This window comes from Carassius auratus, unplaced genomic scaffold (genome assembly GCF_003368295.1).
Source record: "Carassius auratus strain Wakin unplaced genomic scaffold, ASM336829v1 scaf_tig00217031, whole genome shotgun sequence".
NCBI lineage: Eukaryota > Metazoa > Chordata > Actinopteri > Cypriniformes > Cyprinidae > Carassius > Carassius auratus.
The window spans coordinates 42,583-67,387 of NW_020528863.1; the positions used below are offsets into that span (position 1 = coordinate 42,583).

The 24,805-nt window shown below is 40.2% G+C and overlaps 1 protein-coding gene across 1 annotated transcript; it reads left to right on the forward strand.

The window, feature by feature from the left end:
- The first annotated feature begins 1,050 nt into the window (after positions 1 to 1,050).
- Positions 1,051 to 23,278, forward strand: LOC113099796 (zinc finger protein 271-like). Its single transcript, XM_026264748.1, has 9 exons — positions 1,051 to 1,423; positions 1,602 to 1,769; positions 7,954 to 8,350; positions 8,778 to 9,786; positions 11,072 to 11,081; positions 11,327 to 11,425; positions 12,017 to 12,184; positions 21,231 to 21,612; positions 22,060 to 23,278. The coding sequence occupies exons 1-9, from the start codon at positions 1,385 to 1,387 to the stop codon at positions 23,067 to 23,069; spliced, it is 3,282 nt and encodes a 1,093-aa protein (XP_026120533.1). The 5' UTR covers positions 1,051 to 1,384; the 3' UTR covers positions 23,070 to 23,278.
- Positions 23,279 to 24,805: the final 1,527 nt, after the last annotated feature.

The following is a 24,805-nucleotide window of genomic DNA, read 5'->3' on the forward strand; positions in this document are numbered from 1 at the left end:
CTTAAGTTACACCAAAGTATACACACTGGTGAGAAACCGTATCAGTGCAAACACTGCAACAAACGATTCCGTCAAAGTTCTAATATGAAGAGTCACGAGAGGATTCACACCGGAGAGAAACCGTATCTGTGCTCCTACTGCGGGAAGAGTTTTTCAAATTCAACTGATTGTGTATTTCATCAGAAAATCCACACCGGAGAAAAACCATATCAATGCACCGTTTGTGGGAAGAGTTTCATTAAACATGGTACTTTAAAAAACCACATGAGGATTCATACTGGAGAAAGACCGTTCAAATGCTCACAATGTGACAAGACGTTTGCTCGATCAGACACCCGTAAGGTCCATCAGCGAGTTCATACAAGAGAGAAACCTTACTCCTGCCCCATCTATGGCGAGGGATTTGCTTATTTAGGTAGTTTTCAGACCCACCAGAACAAACACGCTAAAGAACAAACTGCTCCAGAATCATCAGAGTGACTTTCATCAGTCAATCTGAGGAAAAACTTGTTTGGTCCGTCCTGAAAGTGTTCATTGAGTTCTTACTGAGTGAACTTTTTTAATGCTGTGGATTGATCCAAGTTTTGTATATAATGTTACGTTTGACAGAGTAGAGCAAGGATTTTATCTTAAACCAGACAGAACTGTTAAAATCATCCAAATAAAATACTTCAATAATATGATCTCCTAGGTTTCATAAGGCATGTTTTATGTGGTGAGTCTGGCAAATACACTCTGCTTTTTCATTGCTGGACCGGTTTATTTTAATCTAGAAAGAGCCATGGTTTAACTATCAATTTTATCACTGTTCTTCAAGAGTATTTATTCTGCTGTGTAAGGTAAGATATTTACTTGGTAGAAACGAATCCTCTGGGAGGAAAAGTTTGTTTGTGCAAGGACTGTAGATTAGCACTTCTCGAACTGTGGGAGGCGCTGTGACCATCTTAGTCCAGTAAATCCACCGGTAAAACCACTGAAGAAGAAAAGACGGTTGGAGGCTTACAGACTCGGTACGTGTTTTAACTCTTTATGTTTTGTTACCTTTAGTACGCAAATGAGCTTGAATGTTTGTTATCCAGATCTGGTTTAAATTAAGCCATAGGTTTTACTAAAGTAACCGTAGTTTAGCTTGGGTATTTGTAATAAAACCACATTAGGCTAAGCACAAATTTACCATTGTGTTTTTTTACTGTAATTACAGAAAAGTAATGGTAAATCTGTGCTTAGCCTAAAATAAGTGTCAAGCATATAACCATATAAAATTTGTAGTATGCTGGAAGTGTTTGAAGGATGCCTAAAATCGATTAAATCTCAGTCATATACAAGTTAAGCATTAAGTTTAATATATACAGCTTAATTGAAGTGATGGATTTTAGATATTCCTATGAAGAATATATTCCTATTCAAAAATGAACCTAAACAGGTGAGACTTATTAAATACTTTTTATATCTGATATGTTTCTGAATATTTAGAAGTTTTATTTATTCAGTTCTGTTTAGTTATGCTCTTATTTTTTGTTTGATCAGTTCATCATAAATCATATATTTATAATGAATATTAATATATAAATATGTAAAAATCCAGATGTGTCTGTGTTCAGATGTTAACCATGAAAGCACAGGTGGATGTGGTCTGCTGTAAATCAGTAGGAACTGATCTGTCCATGCTGGATATTGAGGATTTCATCACAGAAATCTGTCAGCTGAAGAAAGAGGTGGCTTCACTGGAGGCAAAGCTGAGAGAAAGAGGAGACAAACTGTACAGAGAGGTTTGAACAGCTCTTCATTTCATCCTTCAGCTCAGTCACTTTAAGCTTGTCCAGTAAAAATTGTATAGCTTCTATTAAAGGGATACTGAAAATAAATGAAAGTTATTTCATAAATCATTCACCTTCATGTAATTCCAAACCTGTAAGACCTTTGTTCATCTGTGGAACACAAATGAAAATATTGTTAATGATAGCCAAGAGCTTTCTGACCCTCCATAGACAGCAAAGCATCTGAAATGTTCCTAGGTTTAGAATTATTGCAAGAACATAGTTAAAACAGTCCATGTACCATCAGTGGTTTAACTGTAAATTTATGAAGCTACGAGAACACTTTGTGCACAAAGAAAACAAACAAAAAAAAGAAGGCAGCAGCTATTTGCACTGTGTAAATAGTTAAAGGTTATATTTAAGCCACTGTCACACTAGAATTTTCGTTCCACTGACTTTCATTCATAGGCATGTTAATGCGTCAGACCGTAAACATAAGCCCATTATTTTGCATTTTGCTGCATAGCAAAGTTCAAGTTTGGCGAACCTGTAAAATTGTGTCGTGTGTTACTGTGTGACCAACAACAGATCGATACGTCACAGCATGAACTTATAGCTGAATTAAATCAACATTAATTTAAAACTGAGCCCTTCAAACTGGTGTTTTTCCCTCAGCATTTAGATAGGCTTGTATAACTACACATCTTAAGAAACCCACTCTTAACCCATCTCTTTTAGAGAACTACAGACCAGTTTCCCTTCTTCCTTCCATAGCAAAAACACTTTAACGAGTTGTGTTCCAGCAAGTCTCTTCCTTTCTCACATAGAACAACCTCCTTGACAGCAACCAATCTGGGTTCAGAAGTTGACATTCAACTGAGACTCTCAGTTGCTGAATCCAAATCTTCAATACTTATCCTGCTGGATCTGTCCACTGCTTTTGACACTGTTAACCACCAGATCCTCCTGTCAACCCTACTGGCAAAGTAGGAACTACACTTCAGTGGTTTGAGTCTTATCTCTCAGATAATTCCTTCAAGATTTCTCTGAGAGGGGAGTTGTCCAAGTCACAACATCTAACTACTGGGGTGCCTCAGGGCTCAGTTCTTGGACCACTTCTCTTCTCTGTCTACATGGCATCATTAAGTTCTGTCATTCAGATACATGGCTTTTCATATCACTGCTATGCTAATGACTGACAATAATTATGGTCTGACAATAGCTGCTTGTATCTCAGCTTGTCTAACAGATATTTCATGCTGGATGTAGGACCATCACCTTCATCTCAACTTTGCAAGACATTTGTGATTCCAACAAACCCATAGTTTCATCACAATTTCACCATCCAGTTATGCACATCAACCATAACTCCTTCAATACAGCCAGAAACTTTCTCAGACCAAATTGCTAAAACTGTCTGGTCCTGCAGATCTGCTTTATTCAACACAAAGAAGATCAGGCCCTTTCTTTCAGAACATGCTTGTTCAAGCTCTTGTTCTGTCCAGGCTGGAGTATTGCAATGCTCTCTTGGCAGGACTTCCAGCCAGTTCTATCAAACTTTTACAATTAATCCAGAACATGGCAGAAAGATTCGTTTTTAACGAGACGAAAATAATGCATGTCACAACATAAAGCAAATTATTACTTTTCGTTAAAACCTTTATTCATGCCAAAAAAGCTTACATATATGTGTCTTTTTGTTTGCTGTAGCAGCCATGTCGCCGAGACAATTCATACCTCTTCGTGTGAAGTGTGATCCCGAAAAATCTTTGTTTGAAGGGCAATATCGCCCTTCCCCTTACCCCTACCCCTCCAGCCAAAAGAGAATTGAGACACCCCTACCCCTCCATTTCACGCGTTTCCACGGAAAGGGAAAGGGGAAAGGGCTAAGGGGTAGAATTGGGATTAGGCCTAAATGTTCTCTCCTGTTGGAATGACCTGCCCAGCTCAATCTGAGCAGCTGTATGTATGTGTGTGTGCGCGTGTGTGTGTGTAAAAATCTTGCCCCTTTTAGAATTGCAGTCTATTTATTCACTGCTTGTTTTCTTAAAAAAAAACACTTGCTTCTCTAATCTTTTTTTTATGTTTTTCATTTTATTTATTATACAGTTTACAAAATCAATAAAGGAAGTCGTGGCCTAATGGTTAGAGAGTTTGACTCGCAATTGAAGGGTTGTGAGTTCGAGTCTCGGGCCGGCAGGGATTGTAGGTGGGGGGAGTGCATGTACAGTTCTCTCTCCACCTTCAATACCACGACGTAGATGCCCTTGAGCAAGGCACCGAACCCCCAACTGCTCCCCGGGTGTCGCAGCATAAATGGCTGCCCACTGCTCCGGGTGTGTGTTCACAGTGTGTGTGTTCACTGCTGTGTGTGTGCACTTTGGATGGGTTAAAACCAGAGCACGAATTCTGAGTATGGGTCACCATTCTTGGCTGTATGTCACTTCACTTCACTACTGTGTTAAACTAACTGAGACTTGTTATAGCAAAATCATTGCCCTTTTGTTAGTTTTGATTCCTTTCATCGTCCTTATTTGTAAGTTGCTATGGATAAAAGCATCAGCTATATGTCTAAAATCACAATGGAAATGTTAATTTCCTTCAGTTCTGTTGAAAACAAATGCTTTTCCGATGTGATATGAGATCTAAAAAAAGGAGGGACAAAACATTTAGCAAAAGGTGAAATCAGACTTCAAAAATGACCACTGCACGCGCTTTACCTTCGGCATCTCTGGAGTTGTAGTTAAATTATTGCCTTTTTTAGTGTTGACTAGCCCAATCACACAATGGTGGGTGGATTTAGTGTAAATAGCCTCTGCCAACCAGATGGCCAATTTGCACTTATAAAAAAATAATTATTTTATCCAGCAGTGTCTCCTCTTTTGTGTCAGTCTTTGACATGTCCATGTTAAAATACTGTAAAAATGCTACAGTAAAATCCTGTTAAATGGTTAACGGTAAGTTCCCCTACAATATACAGTGAAAAACTGTATTGGACATTACACGTAATTTTATGGTGCTATACCGTTTTTGGAAGTAAAATTAATTCCTGCATTACATTTTACATTTTTGTTTTTTTTGGTTGAAATAACTATTTCTGTACTACTTGTTTTGTACATTAGGGGTGTATATTACATCTAATGTAGTTAAATGTATGTTTATGTATATTAATTTATGTATTATTTAAGTTTCATGTGTTAGTGTGAATCACACTGCAACTTCTATATATTTTATTATTTAAAAGCTGCTTGATGGGCTTTGGTTCATCACGTGACTCATCACCACCTGCTTTTACTAAATTTCAGTGTATTACAAAGGTACAAAACAGATTTCAGTTCTTCAATAGGATGGTGTATCAACATTATATCGGTTAATTAAATGATGGTATTTCATTGTAAATTTAAGTTAAAATGTTAAATGTTGCTACCATATTTTATGCTAAAATTCTGGCAACCTGGTAAATTTTACAGAGTTTTCTTAGTGTACCCATGACGCATGTTTGATGCTGCTCTTGCACTGCGCCTTGTATACAAGATGAGGAAGACACATGCCGTATGCAAGCTATTGAATTGTGCTGTGATGAGTGGGGCGGGGCCGAGAGCCACGGGAACTGAGCGAGGCCGGTGGAGTGATTGTAAATGTGCGACAGCTATACCACTCACCGGTCTCAAGTCCCACGCAGGAGCTTTGGAGTTACGACAGTGAAGGATGAGAGAGGTCCATGCCTGGGTTTTATTTTGTGATTTGTTTGCATCCAGCAGTTGTCTGTGAGGGGCTGTCGCACTGTTTTGTTCATTTAATTTTTAAAGTTTAATTTAAATATCCGCTGGTTCCCGCCTCCTTCTGCTGCTGTGGTGAATCCGCGGTATCATCGAGCATGAGGGTGCAGTTTGTTGGACTTGTGTGAGTTGCTGGGGGAATGGACGAGCTCTCTGCCGGCTGCCTGAGATGTGGAGGGATGCAAGCTATTGAATTGTGCTGTGACCAGTGGGGCGGGGCCGAGAGCAGTGGGAACGGAACAAGGCCGATGGAGTGATTGGAAATGAGCAGGGGTGGTCTGCGACCAAAAAGTGGCCCTGGACTTCCTGGCCCACAGCAGCCCACCACATCATAACGCATCCGCCCCTGTTTTGATGTCACTTATTAATTTAATATTTAAGTAAACACTTTGGGGATTTTAACCAATATGGCAACTGATCCTCAGTTGAAACAAACAAACAAACAAAAAAAAAACCTGTTTACAGTGGGCGAAATGCACATCATCATGAGACATTCTCCCAGAACTCACACTTTGCATTCAGTTAACAGATCCATACGAATCATGCATGAAATAGAAGTTTATAAACTCAAATGATAGCTTTACGTGCATTACAGATTAACCTGAAGTATTTATTCATTCGAGATGTTCAATGGATCATCTTTGACTCGCTAATACAAGTTCATGATCCGATTCATGAACAGATGATTCTTTTGAGTCAATCTTTTAAAATTATTTATTTTGTTGAACGAAACCAGTGTGGAAACCAATAGCTCACAAACTGGATAGATCTGAAGTGCATGGCTCTATGACGTCCCGGGGTTATTGTGTTTTCAGTCGGGCTCCAAAATATATCACCGCCTTGCCCGACGGGCTATCATGATGTAAAATTCCTAACTTGATTCGCGTTGTTCACATGCTTGAAGGGGTGAAACGGATCGTAGTTGATCATTTGCACTTGTTTCTAAATCTTGCCGATTCAAGAGTTTTAAACCATTCACACGCGTTCGGAGCTTGCGCTCACTCGTTCAAAGCATTTCAGACAATGCTGCTCAAGAGAAATTCGCTGTACCAGATAAATCTGTCTCTCTCTGTAAATTACAAGTCATGAAAGGGGGTGTGTTTCAAGAGTAGTCCAAACTAAACAGGGAGGGAGAACAAAACACTCAATCAAACATTACACTCCTTGTCGGCCACGCGATCCATATATATATATATATATATATATATATATATATATATATATATATATATATGTACATTTGTGTACAGGGAGGGCTGGCCCGGTGCTTCAGATGGACAGTCCGTCCCTGGAAATGAGCGACACCTGCGCCACTCACCGGTCTCGAGTACCATAGAACAGATCTGGAAGGATAAAGGAGGGGTTACGACAGTGAAGGATGATAGAGGACCATGCCTGGATTTTGTTTTGTGTTTTGTTTTGTTTTTGCATGTTTTGTGTTTATTTCATCATAAAAATTTAATTTAAATGTCCACCGGTTCCCACTTCCTTCCCGTGACTATGAAGGTTTTTACATTGTTACGTGTGCATTCATTGTGCTTTACATCTTGGTGTAGTCAAGTCAAGTCACCTTTATTTATATAGTGCTTTAAACAAAATACATTGCATCAAAGCAACTGAACAACATTCATTAGGAAAACAGTGTCAATAATGAAAAATGATAGTTAAAGGCAGTTCATCATTGAATTCAGTGATGTTATCTCTGTTCAGTTAAATAGTGTCTGTGCATTTATTTGCAATCAAGTCAACGATATCACTGTAGATGAAGTGACCCCAACTAAGCAAGCCAGAGGCGACAGCGGCAAGGAACCGAAACTCCATCGGTGACAGAATGGAGAAAAAAACCTTGGGAGAAACAAAATGGTAGCCTTTCAAATGGTGCTAAAGTGTGCATTTCCTGGACACCTGATTTGTGAGAAATCAGTGAGAGTTTGTAAAAGTACATTACTAATGCTGACAGCTGAAAGGCTTACCTTTCAGACTTTGTATATACACGATTTAGAGCAAGTAAATGATTCAGAGCGACTGAAGCTATGGCTGTTGAGCGGGATGTTGATTCACTGCTTCGAAACATCAAGCAAATGAGGTTGTGCAGTGAACACTTTTCAGTGGACGACTTCAAACTTGGTCAAGGAAAGATATGATGATTTCTGAAATTTGCAAACCACAGAGTTATGAGTAGAAGCATCATGGGGAGATTGTTGAGGATGTTCAGTTGCTCTGAATCATCAGCTCTTGGGTCTGTTCTAAAGATGAACAGAGGGCTTACAGGTTTGAAATAATATGAAGGGGGGAGTAATTAATGGCAGCATTTTCATTTTAGGGTGAACTATACCTTAACGTTTCAAAGTTGATCTATGACTGTCAGAATCAACAGATATATGATTCTGTATTGATAAGCTGATTGTGTTTGTCAGGATGTGGAGCAGGTTTGGGTGCGTGAGACTGATGGGACAGAAGCTCAGGATTCAGTCTGGAGCGTCAGAGATCAGAGATCCAGAGACACACAGGACTCAGAGCTCAGCCTCACTTTACTCTGTTATACTGACGCTCAGGATCATGAATCCACTGATCAAACCTCTGACTGTAACGCTGGAGAACAGCGGATGCTGCAGACGCCGCTGAAGATGTGCTCCGTCAAACTGGTGGACTGCAGGAACCTGATCGAGAGCAGAGGAGAAGAAACCACCGCAGAGAAACAACAACACACTGATGAGGAAGAGGAGGAGGAGAATAATGATGAGGATGATGATCAGAGTGATGATGATGATGACGACAGTGGTGATGAAGAAGATGAAGATTTCATCCCTCCAGGTTCGTTTTCTCTAACACTTGAATGTAGGCAGACTCTTCAGGATCAGGTTCATATTTGCTGATGGTCTCTGGTGATCTGATCAGGTTTGAGTAAAGATTTTCTGAGGTATTTGGGATTATATTTTTCCTCTCTTGTGAGCTTGAATGTGTTTTTTAAGAGACAGATTTGCTGTGCCTGTTTGTAAGGCGGCCTACTTTGACCAGAAATCTAATTTAATTTTTTTTATGATATATTTACTAATAAAAGAAAAACATTTTGATTGCAGTATTATACTGTAAAATGACATTGTAAAATATGAAATGGGAGGCATTTCCAAATTCATTTTTCAATATGTCTGTGCATGGGTTTATTTAATTAACTTGTAGATTTTCACACAAATACTTCAAATGTTTTAAAACCCAGAATTTATAATCATTGTTATTTCAGATGATAAAGGCTGTTTATCTTCTGATGGAGAGACAGACTTAACATCAAAAGAGCAGCTGACGGTCAAGAGTTTCTCCTGCAGCACCTGTGGAAAAACACTGAGTTCAGAGGGCCATTTAAAGAGACACGAGAGAAAACACACAGAACAGAAAAGCTTTAGATGTAGGAGATGCAAAATCAGCTTTCCTACCGCAGAAGAGAGGAGAATTCATTCAAAAGAGCACAGTGGGAAGAAGGAGTTTCACTGTGAACAGTGCGGGAAGGTTTTTTTCATTCATTCTAGTTTAAAAGTTCACTTAAAGACTCACAGTGAAAAGTCTTTCCACTGCAGTGAATGTGACAAGTATTTCAGCACCAAAGCAAATCTTGTTGTTCATAAGCGAATCCACACGGGAGAAAGACCACACAAGTGTCCTCACTGCGAGAGAAGATTCAATTATGGATCTAATCTAAAGAAACATATACGTTTCCACACTAATGAGAGACCGTATCAGTGCAGTGAATGTGGGAAAACCTTTACAAACTCAAGCTCTCTAAAGTCACACCAGAGAATCCATTCTGATGAGAAACCGCTTCAGTGCAAACACTGCGACAAACGATTCCATCATATTAATAGTTTGAACATTCACGAGAGGACACACACCGGAGAGAAACCATATCTGTGCGCCCACTGCGGGAAGAGCTTCTCTGATCCACGTACTTTTAAATTGCATAAGCGAGTCCACACCGGAGAAAAACCATATCACTGCAGCATCTGTGGGAAGAGTTTCGGTAAACATGGTACATTTCGAAACCACAAGAGGACTCATACTGGAGAAAGACCGTTCAAATGCTCACAGTGTGAAAAGACGTTTGCTCGATCAGACGTCCTTAAGGTCCATCAGCGAGTTCATACAGGAGAGAAACCTTACTCCTGCTCCATCTGCGGCGAGAGATTCGCTTATTTAGGTAGTTTTCAGGCCCACCAGAACAAACACGCTAAAGAACAAACTACTCCAGAATCATCAGAGTGACTTTCATCAGTCAATCTGGGAAAGAAATCTTGTTTGGCTCGTCCTGAAGTCTTCATTGAGTTCTTATTGCCAGTAGGTGGCAGTGAACTTTTTAATGTTGTGGACTGATCCAAGTGCTGTATATAATGTAATGTTTGACTGAGTAGAGCAATAATTTTAAATCAGACAGAACTATTAAAAATCATCCAAATAAAATAATACAATAATATGATTGCCTAGGTTTCATAAGGCATGTTTTATGTGGTGAAATGCATGATGGAAAGTCATTGGCCTAGTGAATAGAGAGTTGGACTCCTAATCCTAAGGTTGTGGGTTCGAGTCTTGGGACGGCAATACCACATCTGAGGTGCTCTTGAGCAAGGCACCGAACCCCAAACTGCTCCCCGGGCACCGCAGCATAAATGATGCCTGTGCATGTGCGCACACTTTGGATGGGTTAAATGCAGAGCACAAATTCTGAGGGTCACCATACTTGGCTGAATGTCACTTCACTTTCACTAGCAAATCACTCTGCTTTTTCATTGCTGGACTGGTTTCTTTTCATCAAGAACGAGCCATGGTTTATAAACTATCCATTTCGTCACTGTTCTTCAAGAGCTTTTATGTGTAGTGTAATGTTGGCAGAAACAAATCCACTGAAAGGAAAAGTTTGTTGGTTTTGTGGCAGCTACTTGAACTTCACTGTAATGTCAAATAGAATTAAAGATCAGATAGAATTAATTTGTATGTTTATAATATTTGGAATTATGACCACACAAAACTGTCACGGCTTCTTTTAGCAGTTTTAATATTGCAACATCATGGCTAGAAATGACAGTTTTTTTTTTACTTTAATTTGCATAAGAAAGTCAAAGTCCATTTCAAGTAGAGTTTGTCAAGCTAATATTTCAAACATCAGAGACGAACTGTGCACTGAAATCGCATACTGTGAGTAGGATGTAAATTTGAATTTGAATTAGTTTAGTGACTCTGAAAAATAAAACAAAACAAAAACAGTATGTTCCATAATAAGAAGAATGAAGATATATGAATTAAATTAGCACTATTTCTGCCAGTGTCACGGTCACATCACCTACCAGAGTTGATTAAGTTGTGTTACTTAAAAGCCATTTATAAATCTGCTCTCTATGGGAACACCATACCCATCAGAATGGAGCGGACCTTAACCCGGGTACTTTTTGCCTACTTTTTTCAAATATGAATTTCATGCTTCCTCATTGTATACCACGTGAATAACTTGACCAAACAAGTATGTAGCAATTCAAAAGAATGACTCTGAAGTGTCCATATGGTAATTTTAGTGTCCCGTGTGTCACGTTTACCATTGAGCGTCATTACTGGGATGAATTAAATGTTTATTTGACCATAGAAAACAATTAAACACATCAGTATATACGTTTCAAAAACAAAATCGTGTATTTCGGCCTTTGAGAATCCATTTGAGAAGCATGACGCTGTACACTGAAATTAAACGTGCGGTTTTTATTTAAATGAGAAAATCAGGTGCAGAATATCGTTCTGACTCATAGAGATTAGCACTTCTCGAACTGTAGGAGGCGCTGTGACCATCTTAGTCCAGTAAATCCACCGGTAAAACCACTGAAGAAGAAAAGACTGTTGGAGGCTACAGACTCGGTACGTGTTTTAACGCTTTATGTTTTGTTACCTTTAGTACGCAAATGAGATTGAATAAATGAAGCGTTTTTTAATCAGATCTGGTTTAAATTAAGCCATAGGTTTTATTAAAGTAGCCATAGTTTAACTTGGGTATTTGTAATAAAACCACATTAGGCTAAACACAAATTTACCATTGTTTTATATACTGTAATTACAGCAAAATAATGGTAAATTTGAGCTTAGCCTAAAATAAAAGTGTCCAGCATATAACTATTTATCTATTGTAGTATGCTGGACCCATTTAAAGGATGCCTAAAATCGATTAAATCACAGTCATATTTATGTTATAGCATTTAGTTTATTAAATGCAGCTTAATTGAAGTGGTTGATAGATATTAATAATATATAAGAGATATTCCTTCTTGAAAATGAAACCAATCAAATAATTCTAAACAAATACATTTATATCTGAGAGTAATGTTCTTGAATATTCTCCAGAAGTTAATTTTCTATTGGCTATTCAGTTGTGTGTTGTTCTGCTCAGATCTTTTGTTTGATTTAGTCCATTATAAATGCATCTTGTAATAATCATGAAGTGTTTGTGTTCAGTTGTTGAGCATGAAAGCGCAGGTGGATGTGGTCTGCTGTAAATCAGTAGGAACTGATCTGTCCATGCTGGATATTGAGGATTTCATCACAGAAATCTGTCAGCTGAAGAAAGAGGTGGCTTCACTGGAGGCAAAGCTGAGAGAAAGAGGAGACAAACTGAACAGAGAGGTTTGAACAGCTCTTCATGTCATCCTTCAGCTCAGTCACTTTAAGCTTGTCCAGTAAAAATTGTATAGCTTCTATTAAAGGGATACTGAAAATAACTGAAAGTTATTTCATGAATCATTCACCTTCGTGTAATTCCACGATAAAGCGAGTTGGACTCTCAATCGAAGGGTTGTGAGTTCGAGTCTCGGGCCGGCAGGGATTGTAGGTGGGGGGAGTGCATGTACAGTTCTCTCTCCACCTTCAATACCACGACGTAGATGCCCTTGAGCAAGGCACCGAACCCCCAACTGCTCCCCGGGTGTCGCAGCATAAATGGCTGCCCACTGCTCCGGGTGTGTATTCACAGTGTGTGTGTTCACTGCTGTGTGTGTGCACTTTGGATGGGTTAAAACCAGAGCACGAATTCTGAGTATGGGTCACCATTCTTGGCTGTATGTCACTTCACTTCACTACTGTGTTAAACTAATTGAGACTTGTTATAGCACTTGAAAATCCATTGCCCGTTTGGTTAGTTTTGATTCCTGAGATCTAAAAAAGGAGGGACAAAACATTTGGCAAAAGGTGAATTCAGACTTCAAAAATGACCACTGCACGCGCTTTACCTTCGACATCTCTGGAGTTGTAGTTAAATTATTGCCTTTTGTAGTGTTGATTAGCCCAATCACACAATGAAATAAACTGGGTATATTTAGTGTAAATAGCCTCTGCCAACCAGATGGCCAATTTGCACTTCGTGTAAATAGACACTCCGCAAAAATAATTATTTTATCCAGCAGTGTCTCCTCTTTTGTGTCAGTCTTTGACATGTCCATGTTAAAATGCTGTAAAAATGCTACAGTAAAATCCTGTTAAATGGTTAACGGTAAGTTCCCCTACAATATACAGTGAAAAACTGTATTGGACATTACACGTAATTTTATGGTAGTATACCCTTTTTGGAAGTAAAATTAATTCCTGCATTACATTTTAAAATTTTGTTTTTTTGTTGAAATAAGTATTTCTGTACTTATTGTTTTGTACATTAGATTTGTATATTACACCTAATGTAGTTAAATGTTTGTTTATGTATATTTATTAGTGCTGTCAATCGATTAAAAAAAATTAACTAATTAATCGCACAATTTTTTTTAATTAATCGCGATTAATCGCAATTAAAAGACTGAAACTTTTTGGATATGTAAATGTAAAATGTAAATAATTAATGTAAACTCAAGACAAAGAAACTATTTAAATTCAAAATATGATCGTTTATTGGAATTTTTGTTTAACTTGTAACACAGATTTTCTCATGTAAACAACATACCTGCAATAAACCATCAATATCCTCCAAATTAAATGTTGGCTTGAAAGCCATATTTATTACAGAAATAAAAACACAGGCATGTAAGTACCATTTGAATTTCAAAACAATCAATGCCAATAAAAAACAAAAATGATTTCCATGTTGAATTCTAAGTGGACTGCAAAAAAATTCCAAAGTATAGTCATTGCCAGTGCTTTAAGTGGGCCAGTACTGCACAGGTACTCAGTACCGCCACTTCCAGATATAGTTCTTGAGCGTACTGCCACCTCTCCGTGCGCCCAGAACGTGCTTTAAGCGTACCGGTACGCTCATTTGGACATCTGTTTTAATAGAGGTTTTAATCTTTTACCTGCACTGCCGATTTTCAGAGCGCCCTTCACAATGCAAGCTTCCTAATTCATCCCACCCAGAGCAGAAACTACATTACCCATTCACCCTTAAGTTATACAAGTGAATATCGCATGTGTCGCTTTTCCCACTGTTAAGTGTCAACAACTCAACGTGGCCGGAGAAGGTGTGTGAAACTCGTTGTGAGTTATACTAAAGCAAAATCTTGAGTATTTATTGTCTGATAAACATTAAAAACTGTCTGCGGAGGTTGAGTCGTCCTGCAGCCCCCGCTGGCTGTTCATTGGCTGCAGCATCTTTTTTCTAAGTTCTAAAAAAATACCGTAGACGGCAAGGCACAAATTTAGATATTCATTTATCTAATTAATCTATAGCCTATGCACAAAGACAATATGATCTTTTTGTCCCCTTTTTGTTTTAAAGCTTGATGAAGAGAGAGAGCGCAAGTTGCTGCAGCTGCGAGGAGGACAGTGATGCACGCGTACAGGGGTGATTGACAGTTCGCGGCACTGTGTACAAAAAATACTCCACTACACAATTATTTCGTTATTTTCGTTTAAGCTTATTAACGTTAGCGTTACAGAAAGGTCTGATTTACGCACTGTTACAGTCATTGTTTTTATTTGTTTTTTTTAAACAATGACATTTGAGTTCATGATTTTAATGTTGCTGTTTCTTGTGGAAGACTAAATGAAGAGTAATGTTTCTTGTGGCAGACTGAAGAGTAATCCGGCAGAGTTTTATACTGAAACTTTCCGTCTAAAAGTCCTTCCTTGGTCTTAACCATATTTCTTTGCACGTTGAACACACATAGGCCACAACTGGAAATAAAAAAAAAACTGCAACCACGTTAATTGCGTTATTTTTTTTAACGCGTTAAATATTTCAAATTAATCGAATGCGTTAACGCGCTAATTTTGACAGCACTAATATTTATTTATGTATTATTTAAGTTTCATGTGTTAGTGTGAGTTACACTGCAACTTCAATATATTTTATTATTTAAAAGCTGCTTGTGATGGGCTTTGGTTCATCACATGACTCATCACCACCTGCTTTTACTAAATTTCAGTGTATTACGAAGGTACAAAACAGATTTTAGTTCTTCAATAGGATGGTGTATCAATATTATATCGGTAAATTAAATGATGGTATTTCATTGTAAATTTAAGTTACATTTACATTTTACATTTAATCATTTAGCAGACGCTTTTATCCAAAGCGACTTACAAATGAGAACAATAGAAGCAGTCAGGTCAACAAGAGAACAACAACAGTATACAAGTGCCATGAAAAGTCTCAGTTAGTCTAGTATAGAACGCATAGCCAGGTATATATATATATATATATATATATATATTTATATTATATATTATTATTATTAAGTGCAGGCGAAAAAGATGAGTGTTTAGATGTTTCTTGAAAATGAGTAAAGACTCAGCTGTACGAATTGAGATTGGGAGGTCATTCCACTAGCTGGGCACAGTCCAGGAAAAGGTCCGTGAGAGTGATTTTGAACTTCTTTGGGATGGCACCACAAGGCGTCGTTCATTTGCAGAGCGCAAACTTCTGGAGGGCACAAAAGATTTAACCAGTGAGTTTAGGTAAGTTGGTGCCGTGCCAGTGGTCATCCTGTAGGCAAGCATCAGTACCTTGAATTTGATGCGAGTGGCTATTGGTAGCCAGTGTAACCTGATGAGGAGAGGAGTAACGTGAGCTTTTTTTGGCTCATTGAAGACAACCCTCGCTGCTGAATTCTGGATCATTTGCAGAGGCTTGACAGTACATGCAGGAAGGCCCAACAGAAGAGCATTACAATAGTCCAGTCTGGAGAGAACAAGAGCTTGGACAAGAAGTTGGGTTGCTTGCTCTAACAGGAAGGGTCTAATCTTCCTTATGTTGTATAAGGCAAACCAGCAGGACCGGGTTGTTGTAGCAATGTGGTCTGTGAAGCTTAACTGATGATCCATCACAACTCCTAGGTTTCTGGCTGTCCTCGAAGGAGTTATGGTTGATGAGCCCAGCAGTATAGAGAAGTTGTGATGAAGCAATGGGTTAGCTGGAATCACAAGGAGTTCAGTCTTCGTAAGGTTAAGCTGAAGGTGATGGTCATTCATCCAGCTAGAAATGTCACTCAGACAGGCTGAAATGCGAGCAGCTACCGTTGGGTCATCTGGCTGGAATGAGAAGTAGAGTTGGGTGTCATCAGCGTAGCAGTGATAAGAAAAGCCATGCTTCTAAATGACAGATCCTAAAGATGTCATGTAGATGGAGAAGAGAAGTGGTCCAAGTACTGAGCCTTGAGGAACCCTAGTAGCAAGGTGGTGTGACTTTGAAACATCACCCCTCCAAGACACACTGAAGGATATGTCAGAGAGGTAGGACTTAACCCACAGGAGAGCAGTTCCAGAGATGCCCATCTTTCTGAGGGTGGACAGGAGAATCTGGTGATTAACAGTGTCAAAAGCAGCAGAAAGGTCCAGTAAGATGAGTACCGAGGATTTTGAAGCTGCTCTTGCTAGTCGCAGGGCTTCAGTAACCGAGAGCAGAGCAGTCTCAGTTGAGTGGCCACTTTTGAAGCCAGATTGGTTGCTGTCCAGGAGGTTGTTCTGTACAAGGAACATAGAAAGCTGGTTGAACAAAGCTCGATCAAGTGTCTTTGCAATGAATGGAAGAAGGGATACCGGTCTGTAGTTTTCAAGAAGCGCTGGATTTAGTGATGGTTTCTTGAGCAGTGGGCTTACCCGAGCCTGCTTGAATGCTAAAGGAAATGTTCCAGAGTCAAGAGAGGAGCTGATAATGTGAGTAAGCGAAGGTATGACTGAAGAAGAGATCGCTTGAAGGAGGTGAGTGGGGATCGGATCAAGTGGACAAGTAGTAGGATGATTGGACAGGAGAATTTTGGAGACGTCCATCTCTGAGAGTGGGGAGAAGGAGGATAAAGGTGTGTGTGTCGTTCATTGTGAAGTTGTCCTCAGTCTGCGGTTTGGTGAATTGGTCACTGATGGATCTTGTCTTATTTGTGAAGAAAGCTGCAAAGTCGTCCGCTGTAAGAGTCGATGAAGGAGGCGGAGGCGGCGGATTAAGAAGAGAAGAGAAAGTCTTGAAGAGTGTCCTAGCATCACCGCAGCTGTTAATTTTGTTGTGGTAGTAGGATGTTTTAGCCGTGAAGACATTTGTAGAGAAGGAAGAGAGGAGAGATTGATACACACTGAGGTCAGTAGAGTTTTTTGATTTCTGCCATTTCCTCTCTGCAGCCCTGAGTTTAGAGCGATGTTCACGGAGAACCTCGGACAGCCAGGGGGCAAATGGGGCAGTGCGTGCTGGTCTAAACAACAGTGGGCAAAAGTTATCCAAGCAAGATGTTAAAGTGGAGCAAAGAGTGTCCGTAGCACTGTTCGTGTCTAGAGCAGAAAACTGAGAGAGTGGAGGAAGTGAGGATGAAACCACAGCAGATAGGCGAGATGGAGAGAGTGAGCATAGGTTCCGTCGAAAGGTGACCTGTGTTGGAGTGTGTGCCACTTCAGGAGTAATTGCTAGGTTAGCAGTAATAAGAAAGTGGTCAGAGGTGTGCAGTAGAGCAACTGAAGAGGTGTCCACAGAGCAACAGCGCATGTAGATGAGGTCCAGTTGGTTGCCTGATTTGTGAGTCACTGTAGTATACACTAGCTTGAGATCAAATGAGGTGAGCAGAGTTTTGAAGTCAGCAGCCTGGGGTTTATCTAGGTGGATGTTGAAGTCACCAAGCAGTACCAGAGGAGTATCATCTTCAGGAAAGTTTGATAGCAGCACATCCAACTCCTCCAAGAAGTTTCCCAGTTGACCTGGGGGATGATAAATGACCACAAAGTGGATTTTAACAGGGTGGGTTACAGTAATGGCATGTGATTCAAATGAATCAGTACCTGTAGGTGATGGCTGAAGATCAAATTTCCATTCTTTGGATATAAGGAGACCTGTACCTCCACCCCTCCCAGTGGTTCGAGGAGTGTGGGAACAAGTAAAATTAGTGGAAAGGGCTGCAGGGGTGGCAGTATCTTCAGGTTTGATCCAAGTCTCAGTCAGTGCCATGAGGTTGAGACCGGAATGAGTAGCAATAGAAGAAATGAAGTCTGCTTTGTTAACTGCAGACTGGCAGTTCCAGAGACCAACTGGAATAGAGAGCATAGTAGTAGAGGTCAGAGGGACATGGCGTAGGTTTGTCAGACAGGCCTTCCTGTGACGTACATAGCGTGCTCTCCGAGTGTTAGTAGTGATAGTAGAGATCTGAAAGCACATAGTGACTACAAGTGTAAGAGATATTTGAGAACAAGCTATACAAAAAGTAAAGAAAGAGAAAAGCAATACTCAAGTGCCCAGTTGGTGTCTTTACACTTGTCCGTCTTCACACTAGGAGGATTCACACGAGGGCTGCCGCTGCCGCGGTGAAACCTGCAGCTTTTGTATTTGCCTGATTACCTGTGATTGAAGTCAGCTGGCAACGCCTCAGTATTTAGCAGATCGAAACTGGGCAGTCCCAAACGCAAAGCCAAGCGCCACTTTCAGCACGTATTTACCAGGGTAGGACACACACAATTTAAACCAAAAACTTTCCTAGCAATGACGATCACACCGTAGTCTAATGAGAAAACGACACTAAACACTCACAAGCTTCTGTCCTTCACTGTTGCTCGACTGTTTCTTCTGCCGTAAGTTAAAATGTTAAATGTTGCTACCATATTTTATGCTAAAATTCTGGGAACCTGGTAAATTTTACAGAGTTTTCTTAGTGTACCCATGATGCATGTTTGATGCTGCTTTTGCACTACGCCTTGTATACAAGATGAGGAAGACACATGACGTATGCAAGCTATTGAATTGTGCTGTGACGAGTGGTGGTGGGGCTGAGAGCCGTGGGAACTGAGCGAGGCCGATGGAGTGATTGGAAATGTGCGACAGCTGCACCACTCACCGGTCTTAAGTCCCACGCAGGAGCTTTCTTTGGAAGGATAAAGGAGGAGTTACGACAGTGAAGGATGAGAGAGGACCATGCCTGGGTTATATTTTGTGATTTGTTTGCGTCCAGCAGTCGTCTGTGAGGGGCTGTCACACTGTTTTGTTCATTTAATTATTAAAGTTTCATTTAAATATCCACTGGTTCCAGCCTCCTCCTTCCCGTGAATACGAACGTTTCAATATTGTTGCACTTTGTTCCGAAACCCAGGAGGAAGGAGGGACATCCTGCCGAAGATCCCTCGCTGCTGTGGTGAATCCGCGGTGCCATCGAGCATGAGGGTGCAGTTTGTTGGACTTGTGTGAGTTGCCGGTGGGATGGACAAGCTCTCTGCCGGCCGCCCGAGATGGGGAGGGATGACTGCCATCCGTGAAGGAGCGGAGTCGCCGCCACCGTTTGCCTGGGGCCGGAGCCTGCTGCCATCCACCATGATGATGAGGAGCAGGGAACAGGGGACTCCTGGCGGCTGCCCAAAATCAGAGGAGCCGTCGCCATCCGCCATGCAGGGAGGAGTGTCGTGCCATCCCGTCCACCAAGGGCCATCCAGTTTGGAAACCAATAGCTCACAAACTGGATAGATCTGAAGTGCAGGGCTCTATGACGTCCCGGGGTTATTGTGTTTTCAGTCAGGCTCCAAAATATATCACCGCCCTGCCCGACGGGCTATCATGATGTAAAATTCCTAACTTGATTCGCGTTGTTCACATGCTTGAAGGGGTGAAACGGATCGTAGTTGATCATTTGCACTTGTTTCTAAATCTTGCCGATTCAAGAGATTTAAACCATTCACACGCGTTCGGAGCTTGCGCTCACTCGTTCAAAACATTTCAGACAATGCACGTGCACAGAAATGAATTCATCATTCTTGTATTGTAACTTCTTAATGAACACAACACAAATTATCTCAAAAAATTGTCTCTGCAAGTATTCTAGTAAACACAGTCGGTTATGTTTTAAGTGAACGTATACAGTGTCCTGCTGCTCAGAGAAATTCGCTGTACCGGATAAATCTGTCTCTCTCTGTAAATTACAAGTCGTGAAAGGGGGCATGTTTCAAGAGTAGTCCAAACTAAACAAGCAGGGAGAACAAAACACTCAATCAAACATTACACTCCTTGTCGGCCACGCGATCTGTATATATATATATATATATATATATATATATATATATATATATATATATATATATATATATATATATATATACATACATTTGTGTACAGGGTGGGCTGGCCCACATTGGGCAGCAGCCCACCTGGAAAAGTCCCGGTGCTCCAGATGGCCAGTCCATCCCTGGAAATGAGCGACACCTGCGCCACTCACCGGTCTTGAGTACCATAGAACAGATCTGGAAGGATAAAGGAGGAGTTACGACAGTGAAGGACGATAGAGGACCAGGCCTGGATTTTATTTTGTCATTAAAGTTTTATTTAAATGTCCACCGGTTCCCACCTCCTCCTTCTTGTGACTATAACTATACTGTAACTATACTTTTACATTGCTACATGTGCATTCATTGTGCTTTACATCTTGGTGTAGTCCAGTCAAGTCACCTTTATTTATATAGTGCTTTAAACAAAATACATTGCATCAAAGCAACTGAACAACATTCATTAGGAAAACATGACATGTCAATAATGCAAAATGATAGTTAAAGGCAGTTCATCATTGAATTCAGTGATGTTATCGCTGTTCAGTTAAATAGTGTCTGTGCATTTATTTGCAATCAAGTCAACGATATCGCTGTAGATGAAGTGACCCCAACTAAGCAAGCCAGAGGCAACAGCGGCAAGGAACCGAAACTCCATCGGTGACAGAATGGAGAAAAAAACCGGGAGAAACCAAATGGTAGCCTTTCAAATGGTGCTAAAGTGTGCATTTCCTGGATACCTGATTTGTGAAAAATCAGTGTGAGTTTGTAAAAGTACATCACTAATGCTGACAGCTGAAAGGCTTACCTTTCAGACTTCGTATATACACGATTTAGAGCAAGTAAATGATTCAGAGCGACTGAAGCTATGGCTGTTGAGCGGGATGTTGATTCACTGCTTCGAAACATCAAGCAAATGAGGTTGTGCAGTGAACACTTTTCAGTGAACGACTTCAAACTGGGTCAAGGAAAGATAGGACGATTTCTGAAATTTGCAAACCACAGAGTTATGGGTAGAAGCGTCATGGGGAGATTGTTGAGGATGTTCAGTTGCTCTGAATCATCAGCTCTTGTGTCTGTTATGAAGATGAACAGAGGGCTTACAGGTTTGAAATGACATGAAGGGGGGTGTAATTAATGGCAGCATTTTCATTTTAGGGTGAACTATACCTTAACGTTTCAAAGTTGATCCGTGACTGTCAGAATCAACGGATATATGATTCTGTATTGATAAGCTGATTGTGTTTGTCAGGATGTGAAGCAGGTTTTGGTGCGTGAGACTGATGGGACAGAAGCTCAGGATTCAGTCTGGAGCGTCAGAGATCAGAGATCCAGAGACACACAGGACTCAGAGCTCAGCCTCACTTTACTCTGTTATACTGACGCTCAGGATCATGAATCCACTGATCAAACCTCTGACTGTAACGCTGGAGAACAGCAGATGCTGCAGACGCCGCTGAAGATGTGCTCCGTCAAACTGGTGGACTGCAGGAACCTGATCGAGAGCAGAGGAGAAGAAACCACCGCAGAGAAACAACAACAACACACTGATGAGGAAGAGGAGGATGATGATCAGAGTGATGATGATGATAACGACAGTGGTGATGAAGAAGATGAAGATTTCATCCCTCCAGGTTCGTTTTCTCTAACACTTGAATGTAGGCAGACTCTTCAGGATCAGGTTCATATTGGCTGATGTTCTCTGGTGATCTGATCAGGTTTGAGTAAAGATTTTCTGAGGTATTTGGGATTATATTTTTCCTCTCTTGTGAGCTAGAATGTGTTTTTTAAGAGACATATTTGCTGTGCCTGTTCGTAAGGCGGCCTACTTTGACCAGAAATCTAATTTAATTTACTTTTTTTATGATATATATACTAATAAAAGAAAAACATTGTGGATGCAGTATTATACTGTAAAATGACATTGTAAAATATGATGAAATGGTTGGCTGATGTTGCATTTCCAAATTCATTTTTCAATGTGTCTGTGCATGGGTTTATTTAATTAACTTGCATATTTTCACACAAATACTTCATATGTTTTAAAACCCAGAATTTATTATAATCATTGTTTATTTCAGATGATAAAGGCTGTTCATCTTCTGATGGAGAGACAGACTTAACATCAAAAGAGCAGCTGACGGTCAAGAGTTTCTCCTGCAGCACCTGTGGAAAAACACTGAGTTCAGAGGGCCATTTAAAGAGACACGAGAGAAAACACACAGAACAGAAAAGCTTTAGCTGTAGGAGATGCAAAATCAGCTTTCCTACCGCAGAAGAGAAGAGACTTCATTCAAAAGAGCACAGCGGGAAGGAGTATCACTGTGAACAGTGCGGCAAGGTTTTTTTAATTCATTCTAGTTTAAAACTTCACTTAAAGACTCACGGTGAAAAGTCTTTCCAATGCAGTGAATGTGACAAGTATTTCAGCACCAAAGGAAACCTTGATGCTCATAAGCGAATCCACACGGGAGAAAGACCTTACAAGTGTCCTCACTGCGAGAGAAGATTCAATCACGGATCTCATCTGAAGAAACATGTGCGTTTGCACACCAATGAGAGACCGTATCAGTGCAGTGAATGTGGGAAAGCCTTCACAGACTTAGGCTCTCTAAAGTCACACCAGAGAATCCATTCTGATGAGAAACCGTATCAGTGCAAACACTGCGACAGACGATTCCGTCAAAGATCTGCTCTGAATCTTCATGAGAGGACACACACCGGAGAGAAACCATATCTGTGTGCCCACTGCGGGAAGAGCTTTTCAAATCCATCTCATTTTATATTTCATAAGCGAGTCCACACCGGAGAAAAACCATATCACTGCAGCATCTGTGGAAAAAGTTTCAGTAAACATAGTACATTTAGAAACCACAAGAGGACTCATACTGGAGAAAGAACGTTCAAATGCTCACAGTGTGAAAAGACGTTTGCTCGATCAGACGTCCTTAAGGTCCATCAGCGAGTTCATACAGGAGAGAAACCTTACTCCTGCTCCATCTGCAGCGAGAGATTCGCTTATTTAGGTAGTTTTCAGGCCCACCAGAACAAACACACTAAAGAACAAACTGCTCCAGAATCACCAGAGTGACTTTCATCAGTCAATCTGGGAAATAAATCTTGTTTGGCTCGTCCTGAAAGTGTTCATTGAGTTCTTATTCCCAGTAGGTGGCAGTGAAATTTTTAATGTTGTGGACTGATCCAAGTGCTGTATATAATGTAATGTTTGACTGAGTAGAGCAATAATTTTAAACCAGACAGAACTATTAAAAATCATCCAAATAAAATACTACAATAATATGATTGCCTAGGTTTCATAAGGCATGTTTTATGTGGTGAAATGCATAATGAAAAGTCATTGGCCTAGTGAATAGAGAGTTGGACTCCTAATCCTAAGGTTGTGGGTTCGAGTCTTGGGACGGCAATACCACATCTGAGGTGCTCTTGAGCAAGGCACCGAACCCCAAACTGCTCCCCGGGCACCGCAGCATAAATGATGCCTGTGCATGTGCGCACACTTTGGATGGGTTAAATGCAGAGCACAAATTCTGAGGGTCACCATACTTGGCTGAATGTCACTTCACTTTCACTAGCAAATCACTCTGCTTTTTCATTGCTGGACTGGTTTCTTTTCATCAAGAACGAGCCATGGTTTATAAACTATCCATTTCCTCACTGTTCTTCAAGTGCTTTTATGTGTAGTGTAATGTTGGCAGAAACAAATCCTCTGAAAGGAAAAGTTTGTTGGTTTTGTGGCAGCTACTTGAACTTCACTGTAATGTAAAATAGAATTAAAGATCAGATAGAATTAATTTGTATGTTTATAATATTTGGAATTATGACCACACAAAACTGTCAAGGCTTCTTTTAGCAGTTTTAATATTTCCACATCATGGCTAGAAATGACAGTTTTTTTTTACTTTAATTTGCATAAGAAAGTCAAAGTCCATTTCAAGTAGAGTTTGTCAAGCTAATATTTCAAACATCAGAGACGAACTGTGCACTGAAATCGCATACTGTGAGTAGGATGTACATTTGAATTTGAATTAGTTTAGCGACTAAAAAATAAAACAAAACAAAAACAGTATGTTCCATAATAAGAAGAATGAAGATATATGAATTAAATTAGCACTATTTCTGCCAGTGTCACGGTCACATCACCTACCAGAGTTGGTTAAGTTGTGTTACTTAAAAGCCATTTATAAATCTGCTCTCTATGCCCAGCCGGCATTTCAACGTTGATTCAACGTTGAAACAACGTCAGGTACCATGGTTGAATCAACGTTGAAAAACCTTTCGATTTTGCAAATTGGATCAACGTTGAAATCACGACGTTGATTCACCGTTGAAATCGTGACGTTGATGTACGGTTGAAATCACAACGCTGATTCACTGTTGAACTCCCGACGTTGAATCAACGTTGAATAACCTTTCGATTTTGCAAATTGGATCAACGTTGAAATCACGACGTGGATTCACCGTTGAAATAGCGACGCTGTTTCACCGTCTTACCTGCATTATGGGTGAATTAGGGTCGTGCTGCAGCCCTGGGATGGAAGCTGAATGAGGTGTTGATTTTGAAAAGTTAATCAGCGTTGATAACACGACGTTGTTTCCCTGTCGTACCTTGCACCGTGTGCAAATACACCTAGATCCTAGTTGGCATTTAGATCAACAATGTACATGCAAGGCTAAAAATCTAATGACTGGCAGCAATGGCTTTACAAACAACTTCAATAAACTACCACATGCTCAAAATTGTCAAACAGCAGTTAAATTTTGGAAACAGATGAAAATAATCCCACACTTTATTATGCAGAGTAGCCT

Excerpts from the sequence above, each read along its gene's own strand:
- LOC113099796 (XM_026264748.1), top strand. The coding sequence starts at position 1,385 with ATGAAGAATATATTCCTATTCAAAAATGAACCTAAACAG. Across the intron at positions 8,351-8,777 it reads TGAAGATTTCATCCCTCCAG|ATGATAAAGGCTGTTTATCT; the intron begins GTTCGTTTTCTC and ends TTGTTATTTCAG. Across the intron at positions 21,613-22,059 it reads TGAAGATTTCATCCCTCCAG|ATGATAAAGGCTGTTCATCT; the intron begins GTTCGTTTTCTC and ends TGTTTATTTCAG.